Raw genomic sequence first — 14,647 nt, forward strand, 5'->3', positions numbered from 1 at the left:
TGCACCTTAAGAAAGAAATATTATCCCCTATGGATCACTTGGTTCATTCTTTACCTTTTCTGAAAGAGAAATTGTGTATTCTCCTGTTGCCACAGGTTTTCATGGAGATCCAAGAGCCTCAGGTTATGGAAAATATTCATAACCCAAAGATATAGATGTATATTCATATGAATGATGTTTATGTACATATATCCACACATAACTAAAAAAAATCACATATATGTGCTGCACTTTAATCAGATGGAGGTGCATCAATCAAATAATATTTTATGAAACATTTATTAAGAGCTGCTAATTGCTGGGGATAAAGAGACAACATGAAGCAGTTTCTACTCTCAAAAAACTTACTGTAGATAGAGAGATAGTAAAAACATGCATATGGGTGTGTTTAGAGCAATGTGGAGATAGGTATATATATATATAATATACATATATTATATGCATATATACATATTATATGCATATATATTTAGGCTCTAGATACATATGGATTGTGTAAATATATAACCAGTTTTATTTTTTTCCAAGATAAAGGTTTTTTCTTTTATTCAGATAAAGAGAAGTGTCATTAAGTCGCAAATTTAAGCACAATTCTAGTTAAATATTAGAAGTCAAAGGCCAATCTTTTATAATAGGGGATAGGGACCTAAAATTTCATTGGTACAGGGAACTTCTGTGTGAGAAAACTCCCTCCACTAAACTTTGTCAGTAAAGGAGGATGTTTTTAAGGAAAAACAAAATCAAGAGATTTTGCATTGTATGGGATTCTACATAGTAAATAATGTGTGTGTTGATTGATTTCACATTTCATACAGTTCTTCCATTCTTTTCTAATTATTATTGATCTCAGGTGATGAGATGATTAGCCCTGTTTGTCAAAGCCAAATCTACTTAAGATTCAAATTTCTTTTGCAGAAATTTAGTCAATTAACCCAATACCAATCTTTCCTTTCTTTGTTTGATTCATAAAATTTGCTTTTTCTTAAAAGATTCTACCTTCACTGACAAAGCACAAAAAAAGATTTGTCTATATTCATGATCTCTACTTCCTGATAAGTGTCTCACTCTAAACCCTTTCAAAGTCTTAGCCACAGTTTATGATCTGATATCAAATCTGCATCAGAGAAAGAGTTGGAGACAGGCCATTTTTTTTTTCTCATTTCTTCTTCTACCTCTCTTAATTGCTTTTTAAAGTCTTTTATGAACATTTCCAAGAAGCCTCTTTGGACTTGAGACAAATTCATATTACTCTTTGAGATTTCTTCTGTGGCTATTTTGTCCTCATCTGAGTTGATGTTTTGGTCTTTCCTGTCACTGTAACAGTTCTCTATAGTCAAGATTCTTTTCTGTTTTTTGCTTATTTTCTTTCCTTTTTTTGGGGGAGTGGTATTTTTTCTTTTTGTACTTTTAAGGTCGAGCTCTGCTACTGAGCTGGTATCAAAAGTTTCTCTCTCTCTTTTAAGGGGGGGGAGAGAGAGAGAGAGAGAGAGAGAGAGAGAGAGAGAGAGAGAGAGAGAGAGAGAGAGAGAGAGACAGAGAAATGAGACAGACAGAAAGACAGAGAGGGTCAGAAAAAGAGAGACAGAGAAAGGCTTCAGATTCAGGTGTCTCTACTCCTCATTTGTCCACAGACAAGAAAGAAAAAATGGATAATAGGTTTATATATTCCAGAGTAGATTGTGATTGTGTGTATATGTGTGGTTGTGTGTGTGTGTGTGTGGGGGGTTACATACCTGTCTCTGTTGTATGAAGAGTTCATTTGTGCATCAAATTGGCTTGAGTGTGCATGCTATGACATTTGTATGTGTGTAGTGTATGTAGTGTGTGTGTGTGTGTGTGTGTGTGTGTGTGTGTGTGTGTGAAGGTGTGTCCCCTTCCCCTGTGTTGGTCTCAATAGGTTGCCCCTTATCATAAAATACACTTAAACACCTTCTTCCACACAGGGATCTTATCAAGAACTAGATCATGCAGGATGAAAGACAGACTGGAATAAAGAGAATCACAAAGACAGAGAAACAAAGCTATTCAGAGAGACTGAGTCCTGGAGGAACAGAATGAAAACAACAGAGCCTTGGTCTTTAGAGCTAGAGAAGTCTTTAGCTCAGTTCCTATGATCCCAGTGGGAGGGACATCGCTGAGCTGAAGTCTCCACTGTTCTGGGCAGGGAAAGGGGAGGAGGTTTGAGGGGACCTTGTGGGCCAAGCCTGAGAGAACACAACAAAGCTGGGAAGTATGGCCTATAGAATGTCTTCATTTACAGAGATTGTCAAGGAGTCAGGGAAGCAGATGCCTTTCCTCTTCTACTCTCCAGGATAGGGACAGTAACTACTGTTGGAGTGAGCATCCTCTGGGCTGGTGACATATGAAACCTTGGACCTCACCTTTCAAGTACAGTAAATTCTGAAGCTTTCAGTCATCTAGAGAACTCCAAAGTGCACCTGGAATCAGGACTAGATGAGCTGAAATCCAGTCTGAGTCACTTACTAACTTTAGGACCCAGGGCCAGTCACTGAATCTCTGCCTGCCTCAGTTTCCTTTACTCCCACTCCCAAAAGGGACTCATGAGAGAAATTTCCTTCCAGGGATATTGTGAAAATTAAATGAGTTATATGGAAAGTATTTAACATTGTGCCTGGAATACAGTAGACACCTAATAAATGCTTGTTCATTACTTAGACTTCAAACACTAGATAACAATGTAAGACATGGGGACAATCCTGGCTCCCCTCCCAGAGAGGTGGAAGGGGGGTTGTAGCTGAGACCGAGAGCTCAATTTATGAGCTCCTAGCATCTTTTTCTTATATTAGAATGAGGTCTCCCCGATGTTGGTGTGGGGGGAGTCCCTTGTCACCTTCTCCAACTCCTGCTCCTCCGCCAGGGCCTTCTGGAGGGTCATTCCGAGGGACTCCCTCCTTTTCTGCTTTGTTCTGCCCAGCAACAAATAAATGAAGGGATAGGAGCTTCTGTTCACGCAGATCAGGAGCATAGGGAGCCAAGGAGCTATGGAAAATGACAGCAAATGTGGCATGGCATTTTGGATATTCTCGGGCAGACCACAGAGCAGGAAGATCAGGACCATGATCAGCACCAGGCGGTAGAGCCTGGGGGGCCGCCGGCGCAGAGCGCTGCACTGGACCCTCAGCAGCAGGGTCAGGCTGGACACGCACAGCAGCGGGCTGAAATGTAGCAGCCACACGACCGGTACGTCGGGGATGATACGGCAGAATCCATCGATCACGTAGACACAGAAGAGTAAGTGTGCGGCCCAGAAGAAACCAAGGAGAGCCCAGAGGGCGGCGCACAGCACGGCGGACGTGTGCCTGGGGCGCGCGCTGAGGTACCAGCTGGGGAAGAGCACCGCGAGACAGCGCTCGGCGCTGATCGCCGCCAGGAGGCCCAGGTTCGACGTGTTGGTCAGCAACGTGGCGTTTATTAGAAATATCTGGACGTCCATCTCCTTGAGAGGGGCCACAAAATGCGATATTTGGAGCAAAAAATAGCTGCAGAGGAAGAGGGCGTCCGCCCCCGCCAGGTTGAGGATGTAGACGGAAAAGGGGTTCCTCGGGATGCGGAAGCCCAGGAGCCACACGACCGTGCAGTTCCCCAGCAGCCCAATGGGGACAATGAGCAGAGAGAGGATCTCCATCTAGTGACAGAATTCTACGGGTCCCACAAGAACGGAACTCTCATTTTCTCTCCTCCGATGCGTTGTCAGAAACAAACTCCAGCTGCTCAGAAGTCGGGGACGCAGCCATGGTGAGGGGTCCCAGGCCCGGGAAGCCCCGCTCCTCTCAGATGCCCTGGGAACATGAAGATAAGGAAGGGCATTAGGAAGTTCTCCAGAGATGTACGCCTTTCTCCACCTCCAATTTAATCAGCTCCCTCCCTCTAGGATGCAGCCAGAGGGCATCACAGAGCACAGAGCGCTGAGGTAGAGTAAGAAAGGATTTCAAATCTAGCCTCTGACACCAGCGGTGTGGCCAGTCACTTAACATCTGTCTGCCTCGGGTTCCTCATCTGTAAAATGGGGCTAAGAACGCCTACCTCACAGGGTTCTTCTGAGGATCAAAGGGGAAAATATTAATAAAGTAAAACATAATAAATGCTGAATAAATACTTGTTCCATTCTTCCCTTTACCCTTTCTCCGGTCATGATGTGTTATAGTGTGGTATAAGAATGAGCCTGGTGTAGTAGAACTGTTCAGTCAGAATCCATAATTATTGTAAAGTGACCTCTTAACTATGGGGACTAAATGTGGATCACAACATAGTGTTTTCATCTTTTTTTGGTTGTTGCTTGCTTTTTGTTTTCGTTCTCATTTTTTTTTCTTTTTGATCTGATTTTTCTTGTGCAGCATGATAATTGTGGAAATGTGTAGAATTGCCCATGTTTAACATACATTGGATTACTTAAAAGGAAGGGGTAAAGAGAGGAGAGGGAAAAAAATTGAAACAAGGTTTTGTGAGTGAATGTTGAATACTATGCATATATTTTAAAAATAAAAAGCTACACACACAAAAAAAAGAAAAGAAAAGCGACTCTTCAGGGGAATTATCTTAGCATCTTTTTATGACTTATTTCATCAAGATTCATTTTGGGAAATCAGAATTTTTTATGTTGGTCATAAAATTTTTATTGCATTTCATTTTTTGATTAGAAATATTTTTATTACTTTCTTTGGTTGTTATTTTGTTTCTTTGGTTGTTATTTCCCTTCCCATACACTTTCACTCCCTTATACTCTGATCAGGGGTCTTCAAGCTACGGCCATGAGCCAGATGCAGCAGCTGAAGACATTTATCCCCCTCACCCAGGGCTATGAAGTTTCTTTATTTAAAGGCCCACAAAACAAAGTTTTTGTTTTTACTATAGTCTGGCCCTCCAACAGTCTGAGGGACAGTGAACTGGTCCCCTATTTAAAAAGTTTGAGGACTCCTGCGTCTAGATAATAACTTAAAGAGGCCCCATTAAAGAGGAGTTCAGCAAGGGCACACTCAGTACTCTCTTTCCCAGTCTCATCCCAATTATTTATTTATTTATTTTGAACTTAAATAGGGAATATGAAAAGAAAAAAAAACATTGCCATGTACATAGCAGAACACAAGAGAGTATTCAAAATATAAAGCAATAAATTTGCATTTCAAGAAAACCTATATAATAAATACTACACATTGTGGTCAGAGCTGTCCATCTTTGTGTCTTTGTAGATTTTCTTTTGTTCTCTACTGTCCACTTTTGACTTTATTATTTTCCCCTTCTTCTCCCAACTAGAAGACTGCAATTAAATTTATTATATATATGCATATGTATACACATACATGTATATAATGTGTATGCTATATAATACATAATATATAACACATTACAAATTATTTATGACATAATATATAACATATTTTACAGACAATATATAATACACATACACGCATACACACAGATAAATACATATGTATACATATACATAGACATCTCTAATCATACACATATACATCAATATGTATCTACGTAAAGCCAAATTATGCTGTTTGCCCTCTGCTTCTATGCAAATGAACAGCATTTTCCTTCATAAGTCCAAGTCTTCCCATATTTTCCTACCTCTACCAGCTCATCATTTCTTATACCACAATATTCCCACCTTATACCATCTAGTTATTTTAAATTGTATAAAACAATATTGATTTATACTGACATATAGTGTAGTTCTATTTTTCTCTTTTGATTAAATCTATTTTAGCTTTAACTTTGAGAGTAAAAGTACCCATTTTTAACACAATAAATTCTACAACTGATTAAAAATTTCTAAATTTATATCTGCTTCTCTTTAACTCTGTTCTGATATAAGTAGGGTTCACATTAAAAATGCCTCCCTTAGCCTCTCCTCCCTTCCTATCCCCTTATCTCCTATTTCTTTCTTAATTTAGAAGACTTTATATATATGTATGTATTGTTCTCTTTTTAACACATTCCTGATGACACAGATTTCTAGAAACATTAGTCCTTCTTTCCATCTAATTCTTCTGTGTCATTTCTTCCTCTCACATATCATTTGTATAAGATGATTATTTTTTTCTCTACATGATTTTGCTTTTTAGAATAATATCATATTTAGCTTTACTCCAATCTTTCTTTAGAACTACCCAATTACTAATGACAATCTTAAATATAGGGCTTATATTTTGATATATAAAACATTAATGCTTTGTACTTGTTGAGTCCCCTGTAAGCAGTATTTGACAATTACTTGATATTTGTCTTGGATTTTGCATGTCAAATTTTCTATTAAGTTCAGGTCTTTTCCAATAAAATTATGAAAGTCTGTATATTCATTAACTATTTGGGTTGGGGGTGGGGGTGATGGTTTGCCGAGTAAACTGAGTAAAGCTAGAAAAAGAACTATACTGTATATATAAAATGAAAACAACTTTGAAAGACTAAAGAATCCTGAAAAACCCAGTGTCTAAGTATAGTTTCAGTGCAGTGATTTTGTAGCTAGCTACTCATGTCCTGAAAGAGAGGAAACTCAGGGGACAGACTAAAGTGTAGAATTTTTGCCGTGGCCAAGTAGGAAATTTGTTAATATGATTATGCATAATTTATAGGGGAGGGGAGTTGTTTTTCCATTCCTTTTAAAATTATAAACTTGATGCAAGAAGAAAGTTTTTTATTTTTCCTAATTTAAAAATAATTTTAGTTAAAAAAAGACAATATCCCACCAGCATTTCCTTGTAAACGTGATTATTCTCCTCTTCTTACAATGTCTTATGACCTTCCCTTACTTCATCTAGCCATGCAGGCTAATGTTCTCAGTTCTCAGTTTTTTTCTGATTCATATCCCATCACACATTTCTTTTCTTTTTTTCTTTTTTTTAATACATGACCAAACCATTATTTTGCTGTAAAAAAAGAATAGGACTCTGAAATATTGTACAATTAGCCTGTGAAGGAAATCCAAAATGCAGGCAGGCAAAAATATAGGGATTGGGAATTCAATGTAATGATTCTTAGTCATCTCCCAGAGTTCTTTCCCTGGGCGTAGCTGGTTCAGTTCATTCCTGCTCCATTGGAACTGATTTGGTTCTTCTCATTGCTGAAGATGGCCAGATCCATCAGAATTGATCATCATATAGTATTGTTGTTGAAGTATATAATGATCTCCTGGCTCTGCTCGTTTCACTCAGCATCAGTTTGCATCATGCATTTCTTATGGTGAATATTTCCTTCTGGGGAAACAATAAACTGGGAAAACATTTTTACAGTCAAAGGTTCTGATAAAGACCTCATTTCCAAAATATATAGAGAATTGACTCTAATTTATAAGAAATCAAGCCATTCTCCAATTGATAAATGATCAAAGGATACAAACAGACTATTCTCAGATGAAGAAATTGAAACTATTTCTGAATATTCTGAAAATATGCTCCAAATCATTATTAATCAGAGAATGCAAATTAAGACAACTCTGAGATACCACTACACACCTGTCAGATTGGCTAGAGTGACAGGGAAAGATAATGTGGAATGTTGGAGGGAATGTGGGAAAACAGGGACACCAATACATTGTTGGTGGAATTGTGAACACATCCAGCCATTCTGGAGAGCAGTTTGGAACTATGCTCAAAAAGTTATCAAACTGTGCATCCCCTTTGATCCAGCAGTGTTTCTACTGGGCTTATACCCCAAAGAGATACTAAAGAAGGGAAAGGGACCTGTATGTGACAAAATGTTTGTGGCAGCCCTGTAGTGGCTAGAAGCTGGAAAATGAAAGAATACCCATCAATTGGAGAATAGTTGAGTAAATTGTGGTATATGAACATTATGGAATATTATTGTTCTGTAAGAAATGACCAGCAGGATTAATACAGAGAGGACTGGCAAGACTTACATGAACTGATGCTAAGTGAAATGAACAGAAGCAGGAGATTATAAACCTCAACAACGATAGTGTATGAGGATGTATTCTGGTGGAAGTAGATTTCTTCGACAAAGAGATCTAAGTTAGTTTCAATTGATCAAGGATGGACAGAAGGAGCTACACCCAAAGACAGAACACTGGGAAATGAATGTAAACTGTTTGCATCTTTGTTTTTCTTCCGGGGTTATTTATACCTTTTGAATCCAATTCTCCCTGTGCAACAAGAAAACTGTTCGGTTCTGCAAACATATAATTGTATCTAGGATATACTGTAACCTATTTAACATGTAAAGGACTGCTTGCCATCTGGGGGAGGGGGTGGAGGGAGGGAGGGGAAAAATCGGAACAGAAGTGAGTGCCAGGGATAATGTAAAAAATTACCCTGCATGGATTTTGTCAATAAAAAGTCATTAAAAAAAAGAATATTTCCTTCTTAATCCTCTCCCTTCTCTATTTCTACATAGTTGTATCTTTTGCCCCAGCCCCATCAGATGCTTTTTAAATTTGTTTTTGTTTTTTAATCCTTTGTGATTAGTACAAAAGCTTGAACCAATAACACTTTTAATAAAAGAGCATTAACTGATTTTTATGTTTATTTATTTCTATACTGTTGAAATAAATATTCCTTTGTAAAAACTAATATAATGATAAAAAGCCAAATGGAACTTGGGATCTAGTCATTGAGATCTTAAAATTTAAGGGAATAAAACTGATTGGAACTCATTAAATTTCTTCTTAAAGAACTGGAAAACCCTTAGGAGTTTGGGGCAATATGTAAAAGGTCAGGCTCTCAAGAGCCTGATTGTGGGACCATATGTCCCACATATGTGGGACCATAATACTTTTTTTTATCTTGATAAGAGCAGTTTATTTCAAAATACATGCAATGATAATTTTCAAAAGTCACCCTTGCAAAACCTTGTGTTCAAATTTTTTTCCCTCTCTACTTCCTTCTTTCCCCTAGACAGCTAGTAATTTGATATAGGTTAAACTTTACATGATAATTCTATCCCAATATCTAGTCTGTTGATCTAGTCAAATATGGACACTGTATGCATCAGATTAACTACTCTTCCCATTTTGAATGTCTATAAATCCAATTCATTGATTTTGTTTTTAAAGTTAAAATTCACAGGTCCTGGAATGGATCCTTGGGACACTTCCTTGGAGACTTGCTTCTACACAGTCTCTAAATTTCACCAATTCTAAAATTTCAATTGTTCTCTGCTCTACACTAATTCATCTCACAAGATTTTGATGTCTTTGTCATGAATTCTCTAAAATCGCAGAATCTTAGTCCTGTTTATTGTTAGGAGAACTAAGTAAATGTAAGGTAATGTTTCATTCATATGCTCTATTCTCAATGATGTCCCAGGTGAGCTGAACTAAACAGAGGTTTGCCCCAGATTAATCTAAATGATTATTTATTTATTTATTTATTTATTTATTGTGGCAATTGGGGTTAATTGACTTGCTCACAGCTAGGAAGCTGTAACACTAGGAAGTGTTACAGGTCTGAGGCCAGATTTGAACTCGGGTCCTCCTGACTTCAGGGCTTGCACTCTATCTACTGCACCATCTAGCTGCCCCCGATTAACCATATTTTGAATGAAATTGGGTAGCCCAACTTATAAAATTACATAGAAAAATTAAATATATTTTTGCCTACATTACTCCAAATTTGGGAATGTGTGGCTTGGTGGGAAATAATCATCTCTGACTTCTCAATGTGACCAACGTATAGATTTTTCTCCTGCCTGATTCTCTCCATCATGAAAATTCTTAGGCTTACATTGATATGATGGACATTATATTGGAAATAGCTACCATCTTCTTTTGTACTATGCATTTGTTCTTCTCTGGTTTCATCAACCTTGTCTACCTTCTTTCCTATTTGATATCAATATTATTGTCATACTTATTGTCATAGTATGGTCTGCTGTTGTATGTGTCCTGCTCTGAGCTCTGTGTCTTCTACTGCTGGCATTTTATTTCTCACTCATACATCTCCAGACTCTGTTACTATACAAGTGGAGAAGATGTGATATAATCCTTATTGTATGTTTTCTCTCTCCCATTTTCAGTTGTGTATGGGCCTTGCTTGACTCTTCTCATTAGGGTCCAGCGCAAGAATATATTATTTCGTTACTTCCCTAGGATCTATAATTCCAGTTTGGTTATCCATGATCTACATGCTCCTCACTGATGTTACCTTTTGATACCTTAACTCTTGTGTAATCTATAGGATTTTTATTTAACTTTTTGTGGACAATCTGGAGAAAAAGAGACTGAAAGGCCACTTAGAGTGATGCAGAAAGCATTGAGGAATACATCAGAGACATAGAAGAGTGCCCAGCAACCCCCCAATGCAGATGGAAGCCCGTGGAAAGGAAACCTACAAAAATTACGGAAAGGTTCCAATCCTCTAAAGGTTAATGCTATGGAGTCTATCCTCTAGCACAGTGCTCTTCACGACTGTTTTGTTCATCTGAATAGAAGGATGCTTTTGATTCCTCTCAAAAAGGAGAATTCACCTATGCTCATTTCCAGGATCACCTTGGAGTAGAAATATTCCAGCCTGGCCATTTGCAAGGGAGTTTTGTTCTGGGTCACAGGAGCATGGCAATTTTAGAGATAAGAGAGTAGGAATAATCGTTTCTTTTTTTTCTTCTTACATGCCACATGTCATCAAGAATCACCCTATTGAGCATGTCCTTGTATTCTCCTTCTTTAATGAAACCAAGTTAAGTTGTGACTTATGTAATGGTGAAGAAAGAAGAGCGATTTAGAAATGAGTTAAGATTAAAAATAAAAGATGTCAATACAAACATTTTAAGTAATACAAGAAAAATTTTAATCTATCTCCTCAAAATGAATAAACAAAAAACCCCTTGGTTTTCCAAATTGGATATTAAGCATTAAACAAAGTTAAAAAAATATGTCTATTTTACTACCAGCAGTTCACTTCAGCATCATGGCTTCTAGGAAGACAATAGTTTCTTAGGCATACTGATACAGATTGAAAGAGAGCCCTTTAACAATGATGGATGTAAATTGGCTATCCTTCTTCTTTAATAATTCAGTTACTCCTCTGAGGAGGGAGGATGGGAAGGTCCTGTCACTGGTTTGAGAGAAATATGGTCACTGCATAAAATGAATTTACTCCTGCCACTGCTACATACCCACATATACCCACATATGCATGCTCACTCATTCATTCTATGAACACATTGGGCATGAAGATGTGAGTTGGGGATTTTGGTGGTGTAGGGAAGGCTCATGGGCTAGTTGGGGATTTTGGTGGTGTAGGGAAGGCTCATGGGCTAGAGTAAGGAAACAGAAAGGACTTGGATATTTAAGTGAGCCCTGGGGCCATGGAAATATCATGCCAACTTTCCTCTGGACACTCAGGAGGAATTTTATTTTTGTTCTACTTAAGTCCCCTTTCTAAGAAGGCTGGGACTCAGGGAGAAAGTTTAGACATCGCACATGCAGGGGCAAGGGAGGGTACTCTGGAAATGAAAATACTCAGCCTGGGTGTTCTGAAAATACTCAGCCCATGGGGTGGGCATGGATTGGTGAAAAGGGATTGGGGAAGTATGCCATGAGCCAAGTCAGGAGGGGAGATGCTGAAATGAGGCCCCAGCAATGACACTTTCCAACTATCTGTGGGCTCTAAGTGTCCCTGAAGCATCACAGGAAACTAAAGGGTTCTGCAGTCACTTGATAACACTTTCTCTGACATCAGTTCTGACCAGAAGCTTCTGTACAGATCCCACCTCCCACCCTAGGCCAAAGGACAGATCAGCATCTCCAAATCAGTCACCCCAGGGTGGCCCTTTCTTTTCAGGACTAATGTATCCACTCTCCCCTAGAGGGAACTGGATGAAAGTAGGAAGAAAGTTCATTTTCATCTCCTAGGATTGTGTTCAGTGACATGGGGCAGGGAAAATCACTGAGAAAGCAAGGATGAGCACTATGAGGCTGTTTGGAGACGGAAGAGTGATAGAAACAGAGAGAAATGGCAACTTTGCTGAAAAAGTAGGCATTATCTAAGACCTTAAAATAAGATAGGTAGAATCATTTTTCCTTCAGATTTCACTGGGGTTGCATTTATTCTGTTTCTTGTCCTAAATCTGTCCTCCAAATTTATTTCTTCAGGGGTTTTCAGGAGAGGTATTCTCTCTCTGTCTCCATCTCTGTCTGTCTCTCTGTCTCCATCTCTCTGTCTCTGTCTCTCTCTCTCTCCTTCTGCATGTACTTCAGGTTTTAGGACTTCCTCCAGTTTAATTCAGCAGTGAATGAATAGGATGCAAGAGAATGGAAGGTACTAGTAACCTAGAGATAGGATTCAGGAAGGCTTGGTTGGCATCAGGACAAGGAAGAAAGGGATTCAAAAGGAGAGGAGTACAGTATTGTACTGGCCACATAAGGAGTTAGTACTGGAAAGATAAGACAGTGTAGTTAAAATATGGATGAAGTCCTGGGAAAGCATTGAACGATTGAGGGATTGAAGTCATAGTGAAGACATAAAAAAGGATGGAGAGCAATGAGGTATTGGGAATATGAAATGATAAAAGATTATAATCAACAGTAATAATTTAGAGCTCTTGAACAAGAAAGAAGAGTCTTTATAGATGATAAAAAGGTTGCCCTTTTCATGTGTATCTGAGAGGGAGCATAAAAATAAGTCATAACAAGAGTTTAAATTGAGAAACTGGAAAGCTGAAGGTTGGAGCCAACATGGTGGATAAAGAAAAAGTCTTGCCTGAATCCTCCCAAATTTCCTTTCAAATAACTTTAAATAGCATCTTAAAATAAATCCAGGAGAGGAAGAACCAACAGAACAAGAAGACAAACAATTTTCCAACCCAAAATAACTTACTCCAGCAGAAAAAGTCAATCTTACTGGAGCAAGAGTGGATGATAGTCTAGCATGGGTTAAGCCATAGCAAGCCAGATGCAGATTTTGGCAATGACTGAATCAGTGTCTTCCAAAGCTTTCAGGCCAAAGATGATAAAGGGGAAGACAGGTGGTCAGAAGAAGATTATGGAAATCTTTTATTGATACTGGGGGCAGAACTTTGTTACATTGCCCATATGTAGTTCTGTGTTGGAGTCCTAGGGCAAGGAATAACGCTAGCTCACTATAGCCTATGACCACAGAGGAGTCCCGAAAGCTGATCACAGTTTCAGTGCTTGTAGTCCCTCATAGACAAGAGTGCAGGGCAAGAGAGCAGTGACCATAACTATCTTTAGATCATACCAACTTGAAAGAAACGAAAATTTACAGACCTCATAACTAGTTCTGGAAACAGCAGCACAGAATACTTAAAGCTTGAGACAATATTACTTCTACCCCAGGAGCAGAGCCCAAATTTAACATAAAAGTCATGAGCGAAAGCCCAACTAATCCTGGAAAGCATGTCCAGGGATGTAGAGTCACTGGGAGGGGACTTGTCAGAATGTATCTAAAATGGAAGGAATGAAAATAGAAGACTTTTAAGTTGAAAGCAATAGATTTAATTTGGGGGCACAAGATCTTTGAAGGACCAAGGAGATTTAAAGGGGGGGTGTTGAGAGGTCTGAGTAGAGGTGAATGGGAAAGAGATAGAAGAAAGATGAGTTTGGCAAAAAGTGTTTGCTCTTCAGCACTTCGGCATCACAGGGATGGGGAAAACAGGAAATTTTAGTATATTAAACATCAGAGGATGAGTCAAGTCAGAGTAACAATGATCACCACTGAAGAACCCCTGTGATTAGAAAGTGTAAGGTTAATGCTTTGTATTGAGGTAGGTTTAGGTTATCCAACCTAGCTATTTGATGAGAATTAGGGCAAGGCTGACACTACTGAGGCCCTCAGAGAATTGAGGGGTAATTTCTCCCAGCCTTTCCTTTGAAGCCTTCCCACAAGTTTTCCAGAGAAATAGGAAATGAAGGGATTGGCTCAACTATTCACACGGACTAGGAATAAGGCGAGTCCAGCAAACAAAGGCATGGAATTTATATTCAATATGTCCTTAAAAATTTTGATCCCAAGAGACACACCACAGAATGAGCAGGATGAGAAGATATAAATAAGTTAGGGGTTAAGGAACCAGTGCTGGGAACTGCACTGGACCTTCCATAGCAGATTCAGGCTGGACATATAGGCTCCCTTGCATGGAATAGCAGGAGAAACCACAGAGCCTATTAGAAAAACTCCCCTAGCAAATATTATCGCTTCTTAAATAAACACAGATGATATTCTATGATACAATTACCAAGACAGGAAGAGGCCAGAGCAGGGTACACACAGTGATAAATGTGGGCTTGGTTCTGAGTGGGGAGAGGCAAAAGCAGACTTGTGCCAGCAGGGAAAGAGATAGTTCTTAGTGCTGATCATAATCAGGAGACTTCTACTGAGATCAGTAGAGTTAGAAGTGACTGCTGCGACCCAATCAAAATGATCTCTAACGAGTTCCAATGTGGTTGATAGAATCATCCCCCAAAGAAACTAGAAATCAGCTGAACCAGGTTCAGTTTGTAAACTGATAAAGAGTTCTCTGGATATGAAAACCCAGGAGCCACAGGACGTTGCCCACCATCCTACTGAAACGGATGACCACAATGAGGATGGATCTCCAGGAGGCTGAGAATCTTTTTATTTCTTAAGAATACAAATAAATGAAGTTCTATTTAAAGTTTTTGCTATTCCATTTTCCTGAGTATATTACCTTTACCCTGATGTGGGAA

General features: G+C 38.8%; 1 protein-coding gene across 1 annotated transcript; it reads right to left on the reverse strand.

Annotated features, from left to right (window-relative positions):
- Positions 1–2,803: 2,803 nt before the first annotated feature.
- On the reverse strand, positions 2,804–3,646 carry LOC127541720 (mas-related G-protein coupled receptor member X4-like). Its single transcript, XM_051966939.1, has one exon. The coding sequence runs from the start codon at positions 3,644–3,646 to the stop codon at positions 2,804–2,806; it is 843 nt and encodes a 280-aa protein (XP_051822899.1).
- Positions 3,647–14,647: the final 11,001 nt, after the last annotated feature.

Source organism: Antechinus flavipes, chromosome 6 (genome assembly GCF_016432865.1).
Source record: "Antechinus flavipes isolate AdamAnt ecotype Samford, QLD, Australia chromosome 6, AdamAnt_v2, whole genome shotgun sequence".
NCBI classification, from domain to species: Eukaryota; Metazoa; Chordata; class Mammalia; order Dasyuromorphia; family Dasyuridae; genus Antechinus; species Antechinus flavipes.

Bases quoted from the DNA above. Each gene is read 5' to 3' on its own strand.
- LOC127541720 (XM_051966939.1), bottom strand. From the start codon at position 3,646: ATGGAGATCCTCTCTCTGCTCATTGTCCCCATTGGGCTGCTGGGGAAC.